This window comes from Staurois parvus, unplaced genomic scaffold (genome assembly GCF_062004578.1).
Source record: "Staurois parvus isolate SC_StPar_1 unplaced genomic scaffold, SC_StPar_1.0 ptg000282l, whole genome shotgun sequence".
Taxonomy (NCBI): Eukaryota; Metazoa; Chordata; class Amphibia; order Anura; family Ranidae; genus Staurois; species Staurois parvus.
The window spans coordinates 15922446-15947140 of NW_028318078.1; the positions used below are offsets into that span (position 1 = coordinate 15922446).

The 24695-nt window shown below is 41.6% G+C and overlaps 1 protein-coding gene across 3 annotated transcripts in view; it reads right to left on the bottom strand.

Annotated features, from left to right (window-relative positions):
• Positions 1 to 2501: 2501 nt before the first annotated feature.
• Positions 2502 to 24695, bottom strand: part of SUN2 (Sad1 and UNC84 domain containing 2) — a 90597-nt gene continuing 68403 nt past the window's right edge. For all 3 annotated transcript variants that reach the window (XM_089681990.1, XM_089681989.1, XM_089681988.1), the window contains 5 exons: positions 24236 to 24320; positions 24008 to 24123; positions 23547 to 23714; positions 16384 to 16476; positions 2502 to 7782 (listed from right to left, as the gene is read on the bottom strand). In XM_089681990.1, coding sequence (XP_089538116.1) covers positions 7669 to 7782; positions 16384 to 16476; positions 23547 to 23714; positions 24008 to 24123; positions 24236 to 24320 — 576 coding nt within the window. In that variant the 3' untranslated portion in view covers positions 2502 to 7668. The remainder of the gene's footprint in view (positions 7783 to 16383; positions 16477 to 23546; positions 23715 to 24007; positions 24124 to 24235; positions 24321 to 24695) is intronic.

The following is a 24695-nucleotide window of genomic DNA, read 5'->3' on the forward strand; positions in this document are numbered from 1 at the left end:
GTTTGTCACTTGCAAGTCTGGAACACACCACTACAGAGTAGATTGGCATGCGGAGATAAGTGTTCACATAGGATTGCTGTTGACATGAGCTTTCCCGTTTGAAGTCTATAGGTGTTTTCCCATTCAGGTCTATAGGGGTGCAATTTTCCATTCAAGTCAAAGGGAGGCAGTGTGTAAACCCAGGTGCCAGGATGCAATTTTAGATGCCATGGTGACCTGGCGCCTGGGAATTGTCGAGCACTGACCCAGTGGTCTAAGGAGTACATTACAGGACACAGGAGAGTTCATTCTAAGAAATGGATAGTAAACGGTAAATAAAAAATCCTATTTTTTAATATTTGGGACTGCTAGGCACGCTACATCATTCAACAAATAATGCAGGGTGACCAGTAGATCCCTCCTCCAGGTCTTTTAGAGCCTTATGAATAGGTCAAAAGGCAGAAGAAGAGAAAATTACTCTGCTGAAAAAAAACAGCAAGTTACTTTTTCCTGCTGGGCCATGCTTAGTAGAAGGGGGAAGAGAGGTTTGGGGTTGAATTTGTTCTGTGTCTAGAATTCTTGAGTAATTTTTCAAGATGGCCATATCCAGACTAATTTCAGTCAGTGGTTGTAAACCCAAATTCCCAAAACACTATTTCGAACAATTTAGAAGAGAATACTGTTATAGCTTAAATAGCATTCCTGTGAAAAATTCATCTTCATTGGGTTGTTTGCCCTCATAAATCTGCCAATCTGTGGGAGTGGTATAGCAATGAAGCTTGATGCAGGCAGAGACCTAATATCACACTATGGCCTTCCCACCTATAGAGTCTCCCTGTCTGCCTCTTTTTCTATCTCTTTAAGGCTCGTTCTGTCTCCCCTCTTGCTCTCCACAAATCACAAAGCAGAACCCCCATCACATCCTCCAAACACACATTGTTTCTTTCCTGGTCAGACAGTAGTTGCTTAACCTCTGGCCTTCCAGGTGTTGCAGAACTACAAGTCCCATGATGTATTGTAAGGCCAACTGTTACAAGCATAACTCCCAAAGGCAGAGCCATGATGGGACATGTAGTTCTGCAAAAGCTGGAGGCACCAGGGACACTCCCTTTCTCACAGCTGACTGGGAAAAAGCAGATCTCCTCCCACAGTCTGTCAACCAACACAGAAAGCTGCCACATTGCCACAATTTTTTTTTCTCCTGGTGTTGCCTTTACTGTGCTCAGAACACCAAGGAGGATTTCTACTGACAGGGATTGCAGACAGTTGTCAACAAAGCTCGTATGTCTTCCACTGCTGATCTTAAATTATCCTACAGAACATTGTTTTTCATTTTTAAGTTAACAACCACTTTAAGTTAAAGGCTCCCAAACTCAGCAAGACATGCTGCTTTATCCAATTGGTGGACATCTGGTTTCCTTGATAATGGGTTCCTTTTAAAAGCACAGATGTCAAAGTAGTTGCAATGGAAAATTATGATAAATTCATTACACTTATCTAGGCTGAGCATTACAAACAATGTTTTTTTTTAACCACTTGCCCTCCAGAGGATTTAACCCCCCCACCTTCCTGACCAGGCCATTTTTTGCATTACTGCGCTGCGTTACTTTAACAGACAATTGCGCAGTCATGCAATGCTGCACCCAAATGAAATGTATGTCTTTTCCCCACTAATTGAGCTTTCTTTCAGTGGTATCTGATTGCCTGAGAGTTTTTCATTTTTCTCAAAACAATTGAGGAAAAAAAACATTTTCTACTTTTTTCTATTAAACATGTCCAGAAAAAAAAAATTTAAAAATCATATTTCGTCATAAATTTAGGCCAAAATATATTCTGCTACATGTCTTTGCGAAAAAAAAAAAAAAAAAAAAATCTCTCAATACATGTAAACTTATTGGTTTACTTGAAAGTTATGGCATTTACAAATGGCGGTATAGATACTGGGATTTTTATTTTTACTAGTAATGGCAGCGATCAGCGACTTATAGCATGTCTGCGGCAGGCATTCTGACACTGGGGGGAACTGACTTGGTGTCACTGACACCAATACAGTGATTAGTGCTAATAAAAAGCATTGACACTGTAATATTGGCACTGGGCAGGAAGGGGTTAACTGTGTGCCGTTTTACATAGTGTGCTTCACTGTAAGCACACTGGTTTGTATGGCTGTGCAAAGCCATGCAAAGAAGTGTGCAGGATCTGACAGGGGAGAGAACTGTATTGTTTACAAGCAGTTCTCCCCCCGTCAGATGCTCGGCAATCACCGGCCGGGACCCAGTGATTGACAGCCAAGGCCGCGAATGGCGGCGCGGGTAGGGAACGCGCCCCCTACCCGGAATTGCAAAATCACGTATATCTATGTGATTTTGTACACCCGTGCCACCCTGTAGCAGTACTTCTGCTATAGGGCGGACGGGAAGCAGTTAACGTTTCAAACCATCTTTTCTTGTACTATTAAATGTTCAAATATATCATGCATTTTTCAAGTAGAAGAGATCAGTTCAAAACCATCTTTCTAAAACTAGGATATGAAGACATCTTTATTAATTAAATTAGCTAAATTTTATTCAGTCAAATCCCTTGCTGAAGAAGTCAGATTGGCAAGTTTATAAATTAATACTGAAGCACATCTGATAAATACAATACATGATACTGCAAGAGTCATAGATGTAGACAAAGTCAAGACTTTTTTTGCAAAATAATATCAACATGAAAACAAGTAAGCAAGTGCAATATGCAGGCTTTTGAATGCCTTTATAGCCAGTGCATCAAAACAAAAGATAAAAAATATCCAACTGAGTTAACAACCAACAAGAAGCCATAAGGCTGGCCTTACATTATACAATTTTCTGGTATAATTTTCCTTTAGAGATTTACCAAAAACATATGATTTCAAACCTAAACACTTTCAATTTGTGTGCAATCAGGCAGGCCCAGGCAATACACAGTTGAAGGTAAATCTAAAGGCAATTGAATAAGAAAATTGTATAATCTATGGTCAGCTTAAAAGGAAACATTTTTTATTGTTACCAATGTATTTTGCATAAAATAAAAAGAAACAACTTTTCTATATAGTAATTCTTGGTTGGTGAAAGTGTTATTTAAGTTACTTTTAGAGATGTTAGGTGAACACCATTATTAAGATATGACACTGGGCATAATTTCTTGGGTGGAGTTAAAGACTATAACCACAGAGCACTGTTCTCAGATACCTGTATGCCTTTAATATCCATAATGAAAGCATTCTGCAAAGTTCAGCACATATGCTTGTAGACCAAGCTGTCCAGCAAAAGTGACAGTGAGAGGGCTTGGGACAAGCTATACCACTGTCATAGGTACTTAAAGTGACACTAAACAAAATCCTTATAAATCCACTACTTCATGGCCTTGCAATCTACTTTTTCTTGAAATCATTTCTTACTGTGTTTTTCTGCCTTCTTGTAACATCCTGTTAGCTCCTGAGCCTCTTCTTGTGGTCATATGCACTGCTCTTTGCAGACTACACATCCCATAGTCCCCTGGCCAGCTAGCACTCTGTATGCCACACCCTGGGTCTGTCAATGAAGCACTTTTATGCAGGTATACATGGCTCCAGAAGTACCAGCTGTAATCTTAATTCACAGCCAGCAGCAGGGCACAGGCTGGCTAGTCTTATCACAGTCCAGCCAATCAAAAAGAGTCCTGTAGCCAACTGGGCTGCAGCAGTAAAAAAAAAAATTAAAAATTAACCGATTCACTCGTACTTTCCATTTATCAGTAAAAGAAGCAACCGTTGTGAATGCTGCAGCTCATTAAATGTGGATTATGTAAATATGAAAAAGGTTGTGTACTGTTTGTAGCTGGAGAAGGAAATTTGATGTGGGGGTACAGAGTCAGGGGCAGATCTAACGGAAAGGAAAAGGAGACTGCTGTGATTGATGATTGTAAGGAACAACAGTTACAGGAGGGGGCTTTGATGCAGGATGACTTTGTGGGAGTGCAGTGCTGTGTCGGAATCACATTTGTGTTTACTGCTAAACATTAAACACTTGAGTAGGCAAGCACAAGGTCACCAGTTTAAATGATTGGAAACCTGTGAAGATCTTTCCATTGTACTAATTTCTGTCTGTGCAAACCCAACTTGATCTAATCTTAACATTACAGTTGTTGTAAACCCTCTCATATAGCCAGTGAATTGAATAGCCTCTGGGGATACACAGATAAACAAGTAAAACTTATGTAGGAAGATTTGTTTCATCTGCAGTTTTCTCTTCACTACATTCCTTCAAATGGGCTGAATTGTGATAAAATCCTTATTTGTCAACAGCACAGAGGAGGGGGCGGAGAGCTGCAGTTAGAAAACATGTACATTGTGTGAGAGCTGATTGGAGGAAAGGGACACACCCCTCTACACAGAAACTAAGGAAGATAAGCTGTGCTGAGCTCCCTCCCCATCACTATTTTATCTCATGTAAGGAAAACTCAGAAGTGACACGTGCTGATAACAGAGGAATGAATCACCAGAGGGAAATAACACTCTGAGCTTTGGACAAAGACAAGTAAACACTACACATATATGTGCTTTGATTAGATTTCATGACTGAGGTTTACAACCACTATAAACATTGTACATAGATTCTTTTTTTTTTCCTGCATCATGATGTAGTCATCTAATCGCAATTTTTCAAAAACTATGCTATTGTGCAGCCCTCTGGACATGTTGAGAGAGCCGCACTTGAAGGTCACAAGATGACCACCACGATCATAGTCCCTAGTTCATCTTGGGAGCAAGAAAGAGAAGGTGGCTATGTTCCTACATACTTAGAGAGTGGCAACATTTGTTCCCCATAGTGCGTAACGGCTGATCTAGACATAGCAGTGGTAAAAAAAAAAAAAAAAAAAAAAAAGAAGAAGAAGAGGAGGCTGAAAAGCAGAAATTGGATAGAGTAAGGCTAGGATCACACTGCTGCCATATGATTTTGATCTGACTTTCAGTGTGATTATGTAGTCCTACTTGGATGTAACTTTGATAAGGTTTGTATATTCTATGGGGCCAAAACTGCACTGGAATCACATCAACGTAGTACAGGAACCTTTTACAAAATCGCTCAGGGCAGAATCGAATTGATGTGAACAGGCACCATTGAAAACAATTTGATTTGCCTTGTCATGCGATTTGGTGAGACTCGAATCACATCTGAAATTGCACTAGTGTGAACTCGGCGTAAGGGAGGATTAGAACTCCTGTCACTTTTTTTGGTATCTGCATCCCATTGGGGAGATTTACCTTTACTTCCTGTCCCACAGCCAAAACAGAAAGTGGGAGGAAATCCCTCGAAATTGAGATAATTGATGGTCTCCACTGGAAACTTTCCTCTCTTTTCCTGTTCTGGTGACAACTCGAACTGTGGGGTTTTCTTACACTTTCAATCTCGGTGAAACCAGTAAACAGAGGAATAGAGGGTGAATCTCCCTAACGCGGACAGCAATAAAAACCTGAAAGGTGTTCTAATCCCTCTCCATTCTAACAAAAATTAAAAAAATAAATAAATACTTTATAGACAATTTCTTTTTAAATCAGAGTTTAGTTTAGGGTCACTTTAAGCATTGTAAAGCACCCTTGACAGGGAACTCGAATACTGGATACTACCATTACATTTATGTCTACAGGTATAATTTTCTTTGATAGCAGTCTAATGCTAAATCAGAGTAACAGGTTCATTTAGGGGACCCTAAGCAGCCAATAATTACATTCTCTCTGTTCCCAGAGAGAAATACTTGTATTGCGGTAAGGTGAGAAGTGTGGGACAGGTTTCTCCACACCCAAATGGTAACACCTAGGACCTGAGCAGTCAAGCAATAGGCATAGAAGCTTGTGTAAGTTTTGACTTCCCCGGAAAAGTGACCTTGGGTGGTGTGGCAATGAATCAGGGTAAGGGGAAGTGCAGGGAAGTACCGACTGCATATTGTAATTCCTGTAATGTAATCCTATTGTCTAGTATTAGCAAAAACAGTTTTGCTTCAATACCAAATACCTCTCTGAGATAGGGCATGATGTCACTGCAAATGTGGTCTATGTGGCTAGGGTCCATAAATGCAGAAACAGAGAGAGCAGTGCACAGCCACTAGAACATATTTCCTGTTCTAGGATGTCCCCACTCTTTAGAGGAGCAATGGAGCCAGCCCTGGACAACAGCATTTTCAGCCTATGGCGAAAGGTTGTACACAAATGAACAAAATCTGACCATTGTAAATACCTCTGTCAATGCTTAATGGTTTGTCTAAACCCCCTAACTTCCACTTTTGCTGCACAGCTTGGTCTGGTAAAGGAAGTTGAAAAATAACTGACTTACTGGCTGGATTACTCAATGAAAATAAAGGAAAAAGGCTTACTAAAAGAAAACGAATTCAGCCAACACATTTTATGAGTGATAAGCTGCAATATATAAAATTGTAGCTTTTGGGTTTAGATATAACTTCCATGAATAATGTCAAAATTAATACATTTCCTTTACCATATTTTTAAACCACATTAAAATAACACATTGCTCCATCAGCCTTTGACAATGACTGAACACAGTGAACAGCACTACCAAGCAAAGTTTCTGTAAGTTTACATGGCTGGCTTTTAAATGGCAAGCAAATTGACATTATTATCAGTGCTAAAATTCAGGTCATCAATTGCAAAAAGAAACCCTTTATTATTTGTAGGTCATTTGAATTCTTTATCCAACTCCTGTATTTGACTCCAAGCATATGTATAAAAGTGATACATTTCTCAACATTTTACATTTCTCTCCTCAAATGTAGAGGTAGGCTACAAACAATATCAAGGAAGAAAAAGTTTACATACCTACTCTACTGACACCACATCTTGTTTTTGATCTTTTCATTCTCAGAACTTCATCTAGCCTTTATCTATTCAGAACTATATATTTGTACCATTGTGGTAACCTGGAAAAAAATGTTTGTACCATAATGACAGTCCTCATTGACAGAAAAATGTAAACGTGATTAGGATACAAAATTATAAGTGTTTCATGACCACAATACAAAAAAGGACTACAGCTGGCCATACACTTTGTTTACATACCAATAACTTGACCATCCCAAGACCTCCTGTTTCCCAACATACTCATATTCTGTGAGAAAATCCACTCCAAGGGCTATAGAAATGGGTTCCATCAGTCACAGAATAACATACAGTACACTCAGTGGAGAAACAATGAGAATGAGTTGGAAACATCAACAGTTTCAGTGCTCCTAGAATGTTTTAGATCACTAGAATTGTCTTAGCTAAAACATGACTACGGTTTAGAATATGGCATGCATGTATCACATGGAAGGGCAGTGATACGTTGCGGGTTTGCAGAATCTTGTTATTTTCATATGGTGAATATAAAAGCTTAAAGAAACTGTACACTTTCTGTTCATCAAACAGATGCTTAGCATATCAAATTATTATGTAGACCACTGTAGTCTCCTCTTCTTATAGGTTGAAATAAAGCTGTTCAACAGCCTTTCTGGGGTATTATACTGTATAGCAGTATTCCTGGGAAATCTGTTTCGGCAATGCAGCAGTGAGGCAGTTTTTTTTCTCTGATAATACTGCAACCAATCATGCTGGCAGTACAGAGCAGAAGCTGCTCAGCAAATACAACACTATTCTTCTAAGGAACTCAAAGGCCATTCAGTCATCACAACACTTTGCTACACGTCTGCTTCTCCATGGACACGGAATCGATAAACGCAGGTATATTCAGGATGGCCCCAGTTGCTCTGTATTCTCAGTTCCACAAGCTCATAAGTAGAAATATTTTCACCCTTTAATGCGAACAAACAAACAAATTAAAGAGATGACACTGAACCAAGCAGAATATTATTTTAAAAAGGAGAAGCAACTAAAATAATTAAAAACAACCAATTCATACTTTTTACCTGTTTTCCAATTGGTGAGCAGGTAATAAGCAATTCCAAAACCTGATGCTTGCAAAATCTACTCATCTGTGCCTGCCCTCTAAACTACATTCTGATGTCGGGCATCGAAAAGTTCTAATTTTTTTTTCTTGACACTGCTGAATGACCTTTTTGCATTGCAGGACCACAACACAACTCCAAATCAAGTGTTTGAATAGGACAGCAGCAACCCTGGGCCACTTACATGGGGGAGTTTGACAGGCGGTGCCTGTGAAATTCAGCATGTAATGTTAAATTTGCTATGTGTACTCACCCAAACTGCACAATGTCTGCTTGAAAGTGGGCATTTGGAGTATGGTAAATACCACTCCCTGGCTACCCATGTGAAGGGAGTAAAAGTCACAAAACAATGCAGTTGTTATCAGTTTTAAAACAATCCAGGTCCGTTTACCTTTTTCAGGCAGAGTAGTTTGAAAGAACACAAACTTTACACAAGGTACATAGACAAAAAGACAAGGAAACATGAAGGGGGGGGGGGGGGGCAGGGGTAGAGGTTCTGCGCTATTATTGAGGTCACCTGTTACTTTCCAGCATGTATTTAGTTAGTAGCCCCCCCCCATATTAATTGCTGGTTGTACATTTTGTAAATTGAACTGGTTCTATTGTATAATAAAGACAAACTATCTCTATGAAAGATTTGCAGGGTGCTGAGATTTTGAAGTGTAACCAGCCTGACCATATTGTGTTATAGGTTTACAGCTTTTTGGAGAATGTCACTTAATTTTGGACAGGAGCAGGCTGAGTTCCCAGCATAGCTAGAGAATTGACCATGGTGTGTTCTCTTGCTTAGTGATGAAGGACTGGCAGGAACTCCAGGTATTTCACACAAAGGAAGCAGTGCAAAGAGAACAGCATACTTTTTCATACAAGTACATAGTACAGCAGGCATACAGTGAGTATAGAAAAGAATAACCCGCTTTAAAATAATCACATTTTGTTGCTTTGCAACCTGAAATGAAGACAGACAGTTTTTTGTTTTATCCAGCTGTATTTAGAACAGCCAAGTGAAAGCTATGACACTAATAGGTCAGAAAAAAAAAATTAAAACCAGAATCAGAGTTGGAAAAAAGGACCACCCCTCGTGTCAGTATGTTGTTGAACCACCTTTTGCTTTAATTACAGACTTTAGTCTGTTGGGGTATGTCTCTAAAAACTTTACACATCTAGACTTTGCAATATTTGCCCACTCTTCTTTGCAGAACTGTTCAAGTTCAGTTAAATTTGATGGTGACCGTTTGTGGACTGCAGTCCTCAAGTCATTCCACAGATTTTCAATGGGGTTTGAGTCTGGGCTCTGACTAGGCCATGCAAGGACATTCACCTTTTCCTCCTTCAACCACTGTGTGCTCATTTTTGCTGTGTGCTTTGGGTTGTCATGGTGAAGGAATTGTCATGTTAGAAGGTAAACCTTCTTCCCATTGACAACGTTCTGGCAGAGGGCAGCAGATTTTCCTCAAGAATTTGATGGTATTTTGCCCCATCCATATTTCCTTCTATCCTGACAAGTGCGCCAGTCCCTGCTGCAGAGAAACACCCTAACAGGAGATCATCACCTCCATACTTTATTGTAGAAATGGTGTTATTTGGATGGTGAGATGTATTGGATTTATTCCAGACATCGTTTAGTGTTGAGGCAAAATAATTAAATTTTAGTCTCATTTGACCATAAAACCTTTTTCCATGTGGCCTCCGAATCTTCAAGGTGCGTTTTGGCAAAGCTCAGTCGTGACTGCATGTGACTTTTCTTGAGGGGTGGCTTTTTTCTTGCAATCCTCCCATAAAAGCCACATTTGTGGAGAACGTGTGATATTGTTGTCCCATGCACCCAGTGACCACTCTTTGTCATAAGTTCCTGCAACTGCTTCAGAGTTTCCGTAGGCCTATTGGTAGCCTCTCTGACCAGTTTCCTCCTGGCTTTTTCATCTAGTTTGGAGCTACATCCTAATCCAGGGAGGGATTGTGTTGTACCAAATACCTTCCACTTCTTTTTTAACAATAACTTTATTCAAGTTTAATAAGGCATAACACATAGCAGTGGTACAACTCCGACAGTAATCAGTGAGTACATAGGATTCAAGATACAAAGGTATACTAGGTTCACATTACAAAATGGGCAGGATATACAAAATACAAATCAGAAACTTTTTTGCACAATCAGAAAAACCAACAACTCTACTCCCATCTCCGCCTAATCAGCAGGAGGAGAGACTCAGGGGGATAATCCACATATAGGTGTCCGTTTGTGAACCAGCGGTAATAGATCGCTGCTCAGTTCTCCAGCATTCTCGGAGAACACAGTTCTCCTGTGAATGCAGTTTATGAAGCAGTTCTCCGAACGAAGGGAGAACGGTCTCCAAACGCTGGAGAACAGTCTACAAACTCTGAAAAATGGCTCATTTTACTATAATCTCTCGAGATTATAGTAAAAGATCAGTTTACTAAACAGAGGTAAACTATCTCTGCTTAGTTTTCGGTCCCTCTGATTCTCCAGCTCTGGGCTGGAGAATCTGGAGGGAGAACACAGATCTCCAGAGAAGGGCTGACATGATCTCCTGAGTGTCAAACTGTGAATGACCAGAGAATAGCTGAGATCTGTTGAATCGCAGCTATTCTGTGTCATAAACGGACACCATAGATAGGTTACAATGCAATCATCAAAAGAAGGGGTGAAGAAAGAGGGGGAGGGGATAGAGAGAAGAAGGGGAAAAGCAATAAAGGGAAAAGGGGGGGGGGAGAAAGGGAAAAGGGGGGGGGGAGAAAGGGAAAAGGGGGGGGGGGAAAAGGGAAAAGGGGGGGGGGAGAAAGGGAAAAAGGGGGGGGGGGAAGGGAAAAGCGGGAGGGGGGGGGGGGGAAAGGGAAAAGCGGGAGGGGGGGGGAGGGAAAAGCGGGGGGGGGGGAGGGAAAAGCTGGGGGGGGGGGAAGAAAGGGAAAGGGGGGGAAGAAAGGGAAAGGGGGGGGAACAGAGGGAAAGGGGGGGGAGAAAGGGAAAGGGGGGGGGAGAAAGGGAAAGGGGGGGGGAGAAAGGGAAAAGGGGGGGAGAAAGGGAAAAGGGGGGGGGGGGAAGAAAGGGAAAAGGGGGGGGGGAAGAAAGGGAAAAGGGGGGGGGGAAGAAAGGGAAAAGGGGGGGGGGAAAGAAAGGGAAAAGGGGGGGAAGAAAGGGAAAAGGGGGGGGGGAAGAAAGGGAAAAGGGGGGGGGAGAAAGGGAAAGAAGGGGGGGAAGAAAGGGAAAGGGGGGGGGGGGAAGAAAGGGAAAGGGGGGGGGGGGAAGAAAGGGAAAGGGGGGGGGAAGAAAGGGAAAGGGGGGGAAGAAAGGGAAAGGGGGGGGAAGAAAGGGAAAGGGGGGGGGGAAGAAAGGGAAAGGGGGGGGGGAAGAAAGGGAAAGGGGGGGGGGGAAGAAAGGGAAAGGGGGGGGAAGAAAGGGAAAGGGGGGGGGGGAAGAAAGGGAAAGGGGGGGGAAGAAAGGGAAAGGGGGGGAAGAAAGGGAAAGGGGGGGGGAAGAAAGGGAAAGGGGGGGGAAGAAAGGGAAAGGGGGGGGGAAAGAAAGGGAAAGGGGGGGGAAAGAAAGGGAAAGGGGGGGGAAGAAAGGGAAAGGGGGGGGAAAGAAAGGGAAAGGGGGGGGAAGAAAGGGAAAGGGGGGGGGGAAGAAAGGGAAAGGGGGGGGGAAGAAAGGGAAAGGGGGGGGGAAGAAAGGGAAAGGGAAAGGGGGGGGGGAAGAAAGGGAAAGGGGGGGGGAAGAAAGGGAAAGGGGGGGGGAAGAAAGGGAAAGGGGGGGGGGAAGGGAAAAGGGAGAGGAGAAAGGGAAAAGGGGGGGGAGGAGAAAGGGAAAAGGGTACATGACAAGGGGTGGGGAAAAGAATACGAAGAAGTGACAAGGAAGTAAAATAATAGGTCCCCTGTAAACCAGAAGAGGGTGCCATTTCAGATTAACAAGTGGCAGAGAATACCCTAGGAAAAACAGGTGATCAGTCTTTTTTTAGAGACAGCTGTCTCACATTTACCCCAACCACCCATATCTTATTAACCTTATTGGGGTAATTCTGGCCCAGGTATGTCAGTTTACACAGGGGCAGGGCAGCATTGACCAAGGACTTCCACTGATGAACAGTTGGGGGATGAGGCTTTTTCCATTGGTGTAAGAACGCCTTCCTAACATAGAACACTATGAGATTTTTTAGATTGAGGGGCCTCTATATTGTCACAGATCCCCAACAATAATTGGATTGCAAGAGATCCGCAATTTACCAATCATTTTAATATCCTCCACCACTCCATTCCAGAATTCCTGCACTGGTGGGCATGCCCACACCATGAAAAAATGTACCTGGTTCCGAGTTGTATTTAGGGCAAAGAGGGTCCCTCAAGGCATTTATTCTCGACAGGCGAATGGGAGAGTAATAGCCTCTATGTAAAAACTTAAGTTGAGTGAATCTATCCCGTGCCAAGATCATCAGTGGCAGATATTGTTGTATACCCTCTTCCCAATCATCATCAGCTAATGTAGGGATATCAGTTTGCCACAGGGTGTAAAGTTGCGACACTTTAGAGGTATTTAATCCCGCTAAAAAAGGGATTATAAGGCCGAGAGGGGTTTTTCGCCATCTCGGACCTCAAAAGTCTCTAAAGCTGGGACCTCTAGAGTCATAGGACGAGGGAACTGAGGCCCGAAAGCATGTTGCAGTTGTAGGAACCTAAAAAACATCAATTAGGAAAGCCATGTCTCTGTTTGAAGTTGTTAAAGGTAAGCAATTGTCCCTGGGAGACGAGATCACCTAATGTTTTAATATTGTATCGAGCCCATAATACAGGGTCCTGAATGGAACAATGTGATAGGTAAGGGTTGCCCCAAAACCTTCCATTTCTTAATAGACTTTATTGTGCTTCTAGGCATTGATCAAGCCTTTGAAATTGTATCCATCTCCCAACCGGAGATCTTTTGACAGTGCCTTGCCACCCACAGTTGTTTGTTTCAGTTGCACTACTAGGGACTGAAGTGTTCAAGGGAAAGCTCTTTGCATACTGAGGTAATCAAAAATGACCACAGCTGATCACAGTTGAAAGTCAAATGGCTTTGTCTGCCATTGAGAAGGTGATTAGCTACACCAAATTGAATTTAAAAGTAATTTTTAGGAAATTCTGTGTTTGTGTTATATCTGTCACATGGATGTTATACATTGCACTTTATTGAGTAAATAGAGCTGGATAAAAAAAAACAAAAAAACAAAAAACACCTGTTTGCATTTCAGGCTTCACAGCAACAAAATGTGATTATTTTATAGGGGGGTTATTCTTTTCTGTATCCGCTGTATAGCAGGAATATGAAATGCTTACATATTATTTAATGGCTGTATTATTGATGCATTTAGCAACTCAATGGTAAAAGTGTAGCTCCACTTTTACTGAAAAAATATACTTTTCAGGTAAGCTCATTTACACCTGCATTGGTCTGTGGTGGATCACTTTTTAGAGATTGGCACAGGAGTAGCTGACAGGCTTTTAAGAGGCATTACAGCTGAATGGACTTATTGCCTGAATACTCCACTGCAACCACAAGCCTAGCATTTGGCTCATGTTTGTAGCACAGGCCCATTCACTTGAATGGATTACGTTTGGTGGCGAACACAATGGGTAGCATTTATTTTATTTTTGCATAATCTCTGTTTATTAACGTTTTTGGTACATAAGAAGAAACATCCAGTACAAAAAAAAGATGAAAAAGGAACATTGTCGATCGTATCTGTATTGTAATGTTCATAACAGTACTCAATGAGTACACGTGCAAAAAAAGGAGAATACAATTAGAGAGTAGACACAGTCACAGCCAACCACAATAGGTATAATTTCTGCTGCAGTATGTGTACAGCCCCATCTGGCTGCCTTTGCAGCTTAAGGGGGAAGTCAGGAGGTGATAAAATCACAGGCTCAATTTTTACTGTCCCCCACTGCACATCTGAGCATACATTGAAGGCATTCTTGAAATCTTCATTGCCAATGGGAGGATCTGCCATCAATTGCCTCGTGATCAGTTCTATGGGCATATTTATAAAGCAGTGCAATTGACATTTACAAAACATTCACGGCAGGTGAATCTTTCAGGTGTGTGTGCTTTGAGCGACAGTTGTGAATTCACAACCAGAAAATGTTTGGTGGAAATCACATTCACTACTGTATAAATATGCTCCCTAGTGTTATAAAAAGATACTAAAGGCTGGAAAAAGTAGTATGTCAATAGTTTGTATCAATTCTATTTTGTAAGGACACCTAACAACTTCTAAAGGATGGCAGAAGGGGCGGTTCCCAGGGTTTCCATCACCTCCTGTGACACAATAAAAGAAAAAACTGTCGGGCTGGCTGGTGGGGAGTATGGAGGAGAGAACTGATGCCTGACCTCTCTGTGCAGTGGACCCTCCAGCACTTTGCTTTGAGCAGTTTCAGGTTCACAGCTATCAGAAAACCAGGAATAGGAAACCAGAACAAGAAACAAGTGCCCAAGAAACCAATGAATCAAGTACTTTATGTAGTTAATATGTTAAGGCAAGTCCAAGATAATAAATAAAGAACATCACCTAACATGTTAAAAGCTCCCACATAAAATGCACATATGAACGCATATGCACATGTTGGGTGAGCACGCGTGCACACATGACAAGTGCACCACATATTAGGAATCGCCGCACAAGCTGGAGCGAAAGCAACAATTCTAGGACCATCCTTTAGTTAACTCTAAATTGATAAACTGCAAAAGGCCTTTAAAGCGTCACCTATGGAGAATTCTGGGATGCTGTATTGTTTTGCCATTCCACAGTTGCATGCAATTTTGAGGCTTGACATAGTTGGCATTTATTTACGCAAGGCAGCCTCATATTTTACAAAACAAAAGTATCATATGGTTTTGTGTGCACTAAAATTAATTTCAGAGCATAAACAGAATTTTCTACTTACACAAAACAATTCTGATGGCATCAGTTGTAATTGTTTAAAGTAAGCAGGGTCCTTAAAAGCAAGTCCATGCTCTCTATTCCTGTCCTGTCCAGTTAAGAATAGTCTGGCAAATGTACATAAGAAATAGCTAGTTCCAGGGCAGGATCTTCAAAGACAAAGAAGACCTTTAGGAGGGCTTCCAGATGCCTACCAACAGATGCCTTAAAAGAGGGAACATCCCCAGTAAGAACTGCAAGGTGTTTACTAAGAAATGGCAGGATCCACCACAAGAACAGTATTTCTTTTTACAAACCTTTCCATGGGATAAATCTCAGCAAAAAGCTTAGGCGTAAAAAGCACAGTCTGTGTATTTATCGGGAAAAGTCTCTCTTTTTTAGCTCCCATGGGGACTTGTTTGTGCTGTGGAGAGTCCGGTGCTATTAGGCAAAGTGCACACCACATCAATTAGTATGCCCACAAAAGGAGAAGCCACAGCTGCTACCTCATCAAATGCAGGGGAGGAAAAATCCTCTGCAACCTCTGCTACAAAAATATGGTCCTCAACACTTTCCTCCATAATGTCCTCCAGTAAAGGAAGTTCCAGTTCTGAATGCTGAACTGGGTTAGCCAGAATAGAGGATGTGTAGTATTTCTGGCCTCTCGAAACCAAAGATTCTGTGCAAAGTTTTTAGCCATAGTCACAGAGAAATATGCTTTTGTCACATAGGCTGCATGTTGCATTTCTGAGAGGAAGCCAGAGTCAGATAATGAGAGTGGTATAATAAAAGAACATTGGGAATAGCCATCACCTTGAGGAGTGGTTATAGATTTCTGTAGGCCATCTGTGGAATGCATGCTACTTGGCCTGTTTGTTACACCTCCCTTGCACCTGTGATCAGCCATTGCTAAGTGAGTAGATCATCAATGGGGTACTAACAGATATGAAGTTTGAAACAGATGGGGTTGTGTCTGTCAAGAAATAGGAGCCAGTTGTAAATATACAGAACATGATTATTTCAGTAAAATTTAAAACATTTTTTTCAAATAGGAAACCTACTGATATATATACTGTAGCTGATTATGAAGCAAACTTTAAAAGGATAAGTTCCCCTTTTGTAATATGTTACACCCATATTCGTGGTGTAACATGTTATGAACAGACCAGCCCCTGCACACACCTCTCCCCCCCTCCCGGGGGGCATGCGGGGGTAACACGGTTTTGTGGATGACAGCACTACAAGGTCCAACAGCCTTTTTGGCTGTGGAGCGTTGGAGTAGTTTGAATCTTCCTGTTAGTAAGTATCTGCTTGCCCGTACAATATACAGCCACACAGATACACTGACAGGTCTGCAGGAGACCTGCATAGCAACAGCAATCTGCTGATCGCTGGTACAATGCTCTAGACAAAAAATAATAAATGCACCTGCATAAATGTACCTGCAAAAAATGTGCATTTATTATTTTTTTGTTAAAAGGTGAACTTACCCTTTAAAGAAGAAAATATTGGAAGAGGATATTTCCTCTGTTACCTTTATATAAAAGGTCTGAATAGGATCTCCATCTTGACTGTAGGTGAAGTTCCCGAGAAGAACACCTTCTTTCTGTGTTTCTTCCTCTAAACCCTGTGGTGACAAAAAAAAAAAAAAGAATGTTTATACAGTCAGATGATAGGAGGGTAAGATATAAAAGATACATATCTTATCAGTTTGGTTTGTATACAATTTGTATACATTTTTGAAAGACAACCAAGAGAAATCAGTCTGAAGATGGATCCCCAAAAGTAAGCACGGTGTAGAATGGAGCTATCCATACTACTAGTAGAGGGAATGTATAAATCACTTATCAATAAATAGGTTTGGCTTGTTCCGTAAAAAAACAAAAAAAACAAATCCTAATCCTTAATCATATGATTAAGCCCAGTAGGCGGGCAAAACATGTCAGAGGAGCATAGCCAGGAGGAGTTTAGGCTGAAGCCGTATCTTTACCTCTCTGTATAGCGGCTGGGTCTGGAGTGCAGCGTTTCCACTTTCTGTCTTAGGAATGTTTGTTAGTGCCCTAATTAGTCCAGTTAGATCAATTAGATCCAGGGAGTCCACTCAGCCACGCAATAACAGGAAGAACAGTCACTGCATCCTGATCAGATAGACAGTACCACTATGTATGTCTGCCATAAAGATTTAGGTCCCTGGGGCTCAGTGCTATTTCCTAAAAGTTGCGATGGGGTAGATCAGGAGATCTATGGTACAAGGTAGTGTGGGATTGCTTAAAGTATAACTAAAGACAAAACCTTTTTTTCTTTTTACTTTTGGATTAGAACACATGGTCAGGTTTTTATTTCTACCTCTACCTCATTAGGAAGGTTCACCCTCTATTTGTCCTGTTTACCATTATCATTGAAATTAAAAGTAAAAGAAAATCTTGGCTTGTCCCCAGAAAAGTAATAGAGGGGAAATCTAAACGGACTGGGGGGGGGGGGGGGTTATAACCCTTCTTTATTCTATCCAAAATGAACAAAAAAACATTATGCCTATAGTTAAACTTGAGGGAGGTAGAATTAGAGGGAACCCAATTAAACAGCTTAGCTTGTCAATTAGAGGTGTGTGTAAGGTGGCTGAGGAGCCCTGTACAATAGGGTTTGTAGTGCATCATCATAGGTAAAGATTAGATTTGAAAGAAGAGGATCTAGGGTCCTGTAAGTGTCTTTGGTTAGTGTTCGTGGCAAGATCAGAGCTTGTTAATTCTTGGATCCAGCAGAAAGTGTCTGTACCTCAACTGTCTTGAGCTAAAGCAGGAAGATCTCTGTGGTAGAAGAGAAAAAGAGAAGAACTGATCAATTTCAAGCCAGTCAGGAACATCCACCAGTGGAATAACCCAGAAAGCAGAAGAGGTCAGATAGTTGAGCAGGATTGTGCAGAATGAGGCTGGAGGGGTTCTTATATATCAGTAGGTACATTGGACAGCCCCAGCTGTAGGTCGCCCCGCTCTGCTTTATCTTCTTGAGCAGTAGGTTTAACAGCCTGTTCATTTGGAGGGTACCAGGGTAAAGGCCCAAAACTAACTTCTGCTTGATCAAAGTTGATCCAACCTTAATTTCAGTCCCCGCACATAACTTCACTCTGCACAGGACATTTCTGGGTGTGACGTAATGAGACCTGTTTGAGTTGATCCTGTGTTCTCACAGATAGAGAATCTGTTCCAACTGGGAGTAGACCAAGACCTAAAAAATGCAGCTGCGGCTAGGTGGTGGAATAGGCCACAGAAGAGATATTCAGAACTTTGTGGAGTCATGGAGAGTCAAAGGACACTGTAAGGACTGCATACCTGATGCAATTGAAGGGAATGATGTCACTGTGCCCGCTCTTTCCACAAAGGTCCTTAGAATGGTCTAAGAGCCATCTGGACTTCACCAGAGCACCGTGCAAAGGGTGATAAGTTTTGCTGTTCACAACTCCCAGGTTATGGCCCTCGGACTCACCCATGCAGGCAGCTCCTGGAGACTGATCATGCACAATACAAGGATGAAAGTCTATGGCAGGAATGGGGTGCTGGGCTCACTAGAAGTAATAGTTACAAATCTCTTGCAACAATGGGATTCTGGGCACAGAGAGAAAGCCTGGAGTGTACAGGAGACACAGAAGTGTAGGGAGATAGGATGATAGAATTGCTCAGATAATCCCACAGGTACTGGTAAGAACTAGCTGGGTGGAACACACAGGTACCGGTTGCAGTTTGCACACTGGAATACAAAGGATCACCGAAGACATATTCAGGTCACTGGGAGACATAGGAGGTTTGGCAGCTAGCCTGCAGATGCACTGCTCGAATACCAAGCAATAGGCATGCTAGCCCTTTAGGACAGTGTCCCCTCTGTGATTGGTTGTGGCATCGGCATGTTAGCGGCCACATACAAAAGAGGAAGATCAAATGTTGCAGCATGGAACAGGTGAGGGTGACGTTACTCCTCTTTTAGGGGCCTCTCCATTCGCTGAAGTCTAGGTTTCAAGGGGAAATCAGGATGAAACTTATTAACAAGAAAGGTGTCAAAACATCTAAAGCTGGAACCCAGGTACTTATTTCAGGGCTGGAGACCTTACACTCAAAGTATTGGAGCTTCCTATGAGAGAGAGAGTAGCATAGATAACCAGATTGAATGGCTTCAATCATCTCTATGGTCTAAGAAGCAGGAAGCAATGTGCATTTCACCATTCCAGTTTTGCAGGATATAAACAGGCCCATTTTAAAATTGGGAAAGTACCTGATCAAATCGATTTCAGTGTGGTCAGATGCTTTAAGGACAGAGGAGAGATCTAGAGTCTAATAGATCCCAGATTACTCAGAAAAGAGTACTTGTCACTGCCTATTGCTATCACAGGGAATATTTTAATGCTTTATAAAATATTATATTCTATATTATATTTTAATTGTTATAAAAAAGTGATTGGGGAAAACAAAAAAAAAAAAAAGTACAGTGAAAAATAATTAAAAAAAAAAGCAAAATAAATAAAAAAAATTATTCACCCCCATGCCTGTGCGCAAAGGCAAACGCAAGCGGCAGTCCCATGGCGGTATATAAACAGAGATTGCACAATGCATGTGAGGTATCACCACAAACGTCAGGTCAAGGGTAGTAATTCTAGCACTAGACCTTCTGTTTAAATTTAAAGTGGTGACCTGTAAAGTCTTTTAAAGCATTGCCTATGGCTATTAAAATTTTGTGCGCAACTTTAAAGCATGTCATGTTTGGTATCATGGTGTTATTTTCTAGGGCCTCTGCTTTAAAAAAATACATAATGTTTGGGGGTTCAAAGTAATTTTTTTTAGCAAAAAAAAAAACCAAAAAAAAACCTGTTTTTTCATGTAAACAAAAAGTGTCAGAAAAGGCTTGGTCTTCAAAGTGGTTAGAAGACCCTGTGACAAAAATTATATCTGCAAAATACTCACAATGTCTCTTATCAAATTCCTTGGGTTGTCCACTTTCCAAAAAGGGGTCATTAGGGAGGTTGTTTGTACTATCCTGGCATTTCAGGGCCTCCAATACTGTAATAGGTAGTGAGGAAGTGCCTGGAGGTGGTCATTGGATTTTGGGGGCCATTGGGTTTTGGGGGCGTGTATGTGGCTAGGCTGCCAAAAAAGTCTCTCACATGTGGTATCCCCATACACGGGAAAAGTAGCAGAATGTGTATTGGGGTGTTATTCCACATATACCCATTAGCTGCTGCCTGTCTGCAGTACATTGCAGGCGGCAAAAGTGGTTAAAATCTTACTTATCAAAAGGGGTGTACACACACACAAAACACACATACATACATAGCTCAGCATAAAGGAGTACACCCGAACAGATTTGTAAGAAAACCTTTACTTTACTTTCAGAATCAACATTTTCTATGGGACGCTATACTACAAAATACTCCCACAAATGTGGGCCATTGATTGCAAACTAGATTTGTTAAATTGCACGCACAAAAAAAGTATTTTTTCTAGCAAATTCATTCAAGATCATGTTGTAAAAATGAATACAATCCAATGAAAGTCTTATGAGCAAAGCTAAATTTTAGACAATAAAATCCTAATTAACAAAAATTCAACTACAAGTGAGTCTAATTATTTATTAACCACTTGCCCTCCAGAGGATTTACCTCCCTTCCTGACCAGGCCATTTTTTGTGATACGGTGCTGGGTTACTTTAACTGATAACTGCGTGATCATGCAACACTGTACATAAAATGAAAAGTATGTAATTTTTTTCCCACAAGTAGAGCTGTCTTTCGGTGGTATTTGATCTACTGTGCATTTTTTATTTATTGCGCAATTTAAAAAAAACAAACAAAAGAGACAAAAAGAAGACAACCCCCCCCCCCAAAAAAAACCAACACAATATTTTTGACTTTTTGCTATAAAACATATCTATTAAATTTTTTTTTTTTTTTATCACATTTCGCCATAAATTTAGGCCAAAATGTATTCTGTAGTCTTTGCTAAATAAACAAAAAAAAAAAAACCAAAAAAAACAAAAAACAATACATGTAAATTTATTGGTTTACGTGAAAGTTATAGCATCTACAAATGAAGGTGTATATATACTGGAATTTTAATTTTTTTGTATACTAGTAATGGCGTAATGCATGTTATTGCTGGCAGGAGAGAGACCTGTGTTGTTTACACACAGGTCTCTCCACTGTCACTGTTCCCGGCGATCGCTGGGTGCCGATGGGGAATCTTTAGCCAGGACCCAGTGATGGACATCTGTAGCCGCCAATGGCGGCGTGGGTAGGGTAGTGAGTGCGCCCCCGATCCAGAAATGCAAATCACATATATTATATACACACACCTGTGATTTTGCCACCCTGTAGCTGTATTTCTGCTATAAGGCGGAGGGGAAGCGGTTAACAGGTTTCCAGCAGACAGTAGATTATAAAAGGGTGTTACTTAAGAAAACCCCTTCCCATTTTTATGCTACCACATGCACCACATGGAAGAGAAATGTCACAAGGCCTGAGAAAGAAAATTTCTTTACACAAGAAAGGTGAAGGCTGCAAAAAGATCAGCAAAGCTTTACATATCAGTCAGAATACTGTAGCAAACGTGATACAAAAATTTAACAAAGATGGAACTGCAACCATCTCACAGAGATGTCCAGGTCATCCACGGAAGTTAACACAGAATCAGGAGCGTTGTCAGGGAACGAGAAGATCACCGCAGCGCACGAATCTGCACATGCGTAGGATCCCGACAAGACGTACAGGCAGGCGGGCACTAGGACCCAGGCGCGCCTGTCACCAATGACGGCGCCGGGCAGGCACTAGGACCCAGGCGTGCCTGTCGGCACCGGGCGGGCTATTTAAACCAGCTCTTGCAATGCTCATATTGCCGTATTGTCTTGTTCCTGCTTGTTCTGTTCCTGAGATTGCCTTGTTGCTGACCTAGCCTGACCCCGATTGCAGTTGACCGTCTCCTGCCCTGACCCCTGGCTCATCTTGACTTCTCTTCTGCCTGTTCCTGATGATCTGACCTCCTGCTGCTGAACCTGGCCTGTGACCCGATTACTCTTTGCTTACTGCTCTGTACAGTTTGCCTCCACTGTTACCGACCCGGCCTGCCCGACTTCGCTATCTCTCCATGGTGTCATCCGTCCATCCATCCTGCACGGATGCACCCGCTGCTGCCAAATCTGCTCCGCCTCTTCACAGCAGGCTCTGATCCGCTTCATACCACTGGCATTTACCTCTACCACAGCTGGGTGTACTCAGGGGCTGCGACCTGGTCTCAGCCTGCTCCAAGTCCATCCCCACCATCAGGGGCTCTGGTGAATAAGCAGACCGGGGCTTAGACTCCGCACCCTGGGGAACCCCGGCCTGTGGATCTCTAGAGTCACTGCCAGTCGGTACCTGCCAAGCGTCTTCTGATGAGAAGGGTTGAAGAAAATTGCCATGCAAGTTCACTGCAATTAGCTAAAGTAGAAAGCCAAACTGGAGTGAATATTTTCTGTGACACAATATGTCGTACACTGCAGAGGAATGGCATGCATGTGTGTCATCCACGAATGAAGCCTCTCCTAAAGCCCATGCACAAAAAAGCCTGCTTAGAATTTGCCAGGGCCCATGCTGAAAAAGAAGCAGACTACTGGGACTCTGTATTCTGGAGTGATGAGACCAAGATAAATGTTTTTGGAAAGGATTGCTTCTAAACTGTATGGCATCGTAAAGGTGAGGAGTACTAAGAAAAATGCATGGTTCCTACAGTGAAACATGATGGTGGCAGTGTCCTTCTGTGGGGCTGCATGAGTGCTGCTCGTGTTGGGGAGCTGCATTTCATTGGTGGTATCATGAATCCACAGATGTACTGCTCTATATTGAAAGAGAAGATCATCACTCCATGCCCTTGGTCATCGTGCACTTTTCCAACATGACAATGATTCAAAACAAACATCTAAGGCCACTGTTGCATTTCTGAAGAAGAACAGGGTGAAAGGGATTCAGTGGCCAAGTATGTCTCCTGATCTGAACCCAATCGAACACATATGGGGAATTCTGAAGAGACAGGTGGAGCATCACTCTCCATCCAGCATCCAGGCTCTAAAAGAGGTTGTTCTTGAAGAATGGAAAAAGATAGATGTTGCAATAAGTCACCAACTTGTTAATTCCATGCCTAGAAGACTTTGTGCTGTCTTTACAAAGAATGGAGGTCATACAAAAGACTAGATGTAGTAGTTTTTGTTGTGGGGTGTATTAATTTTTGCATCAACTAATTTGAGCGAAACTAAAGATTTTATAATCTACGTTTATATTATTAACCTTACTTTCATGTAATGAGCTAAACAAATGTTCTATAACACTGACTTTTATCAAAATTTTGGAAATTGTTCTTGTGTTCATCGAGATATTTATTAAAATCTTACTTTTCAAAAGGGGTGAGAAGAGGGGGCAGGACCTAGCCATGGCTGTGTGTGAATGGACACATGGAGCAGCAGGTGCCCCCATAGCAAGCTGCTTGCTGTGGGGGCACCCGACAGGAGGAAGGGGCTAGGAGAGCCTGCGGGGGATCGGGGCTGCTCTGTGCAAATCCACTGCAGAGAGAAATTAGTTATTTTTAGGAAAAAATAAATAGCAGCCTTTAGTATTGCTTTAGGACCTTAGAAAGTATTAATGGAATCCAGTACACTTTTATTTATCGAATTAATCAATTACACACTTACATATACAGCGAAATCCTTTGGAGCACTTGAAATTGTGGACTTTGGTGACAAAGAACGAGGGATGTGATCTACAGTGACAGCTGTTGGTCGAATGCGACTAGACAGACGGACTACAGCATACCCTTGGGATCCTCTAAAAGCCCAGCAGTTACCTGGGTTTGAATCTGGCTGGAAACATTAAAAAAAGAACAAGTTAGACACATTCAGTCAGTAAATGCTTAGACTAAAAATTAAAAATTTATGGAAGAACACCATACAAAATCTAAAATACTGAAAAATGTTTCCTACTGTTCACATTAGCCACATGCAAACAGTGTGAAATATTAAATTTTTTATTTCTGTGACATCCACAAGGCCAGAAGATGACTCCTGGAGTGCATTTGATGTGTATATTTTGATGGTTTTATTTAAGAATAATTATAATTCTCATTATTCATTGTGTTGTAGCACTACACTTTTACCTGAAGGATGACTCGTGGGGACTGTGATTGGTACCATAGTGGAACCCCAAACAGGCTGAGCAGGGCAGTTTTGGTTTCATAGGTCTCAGAACACCTAGTGTTTAGAACACTGGCTCCTACAAGACAACAGTCATATAAGATGAAAAAAAGGAAAAAAAAAGTCGATAAAACACTTATCAGCTTTTCAGGGTTTATCTTTACAGGTTAGGCAAATGAAAACAAACCAACCAGAAGATTCCAGCGCATAATCCACCAAACCAATTCGGTCCTCACTATATCTCTGTAGGGCACGATTCACAATTTCATACACTTCCTGAAAAAAAAGAAAATATGTTACAGGTTATGGAATGGGTACATAGAAAGTGTTGTACCTTTAATCAAAGAAAGGAGACTGAAGTATATGCAAGAAGCTGTATTCATTCTCTCATCTAGAGTGTGTCAGATCAGGAGTCTACATCTCAGAATTGTGACTAATAATATAGTTTTAAATAAACACAGAATTTATTTAAATTTCTTTGTGTGGTCTGAAAATCATTAAATAGTGTAAGCCTCCACCTGTGTGTTTTACAACATATTATCGTAACACATGAAATTGACTGTGGTATGTTGCTGTGCAGTTCACTCAAGGTGCAGGTACGTTAAATGTCCACTGAAGTGTACTGGCAGGTCATTCAAAGTATACAGCTGC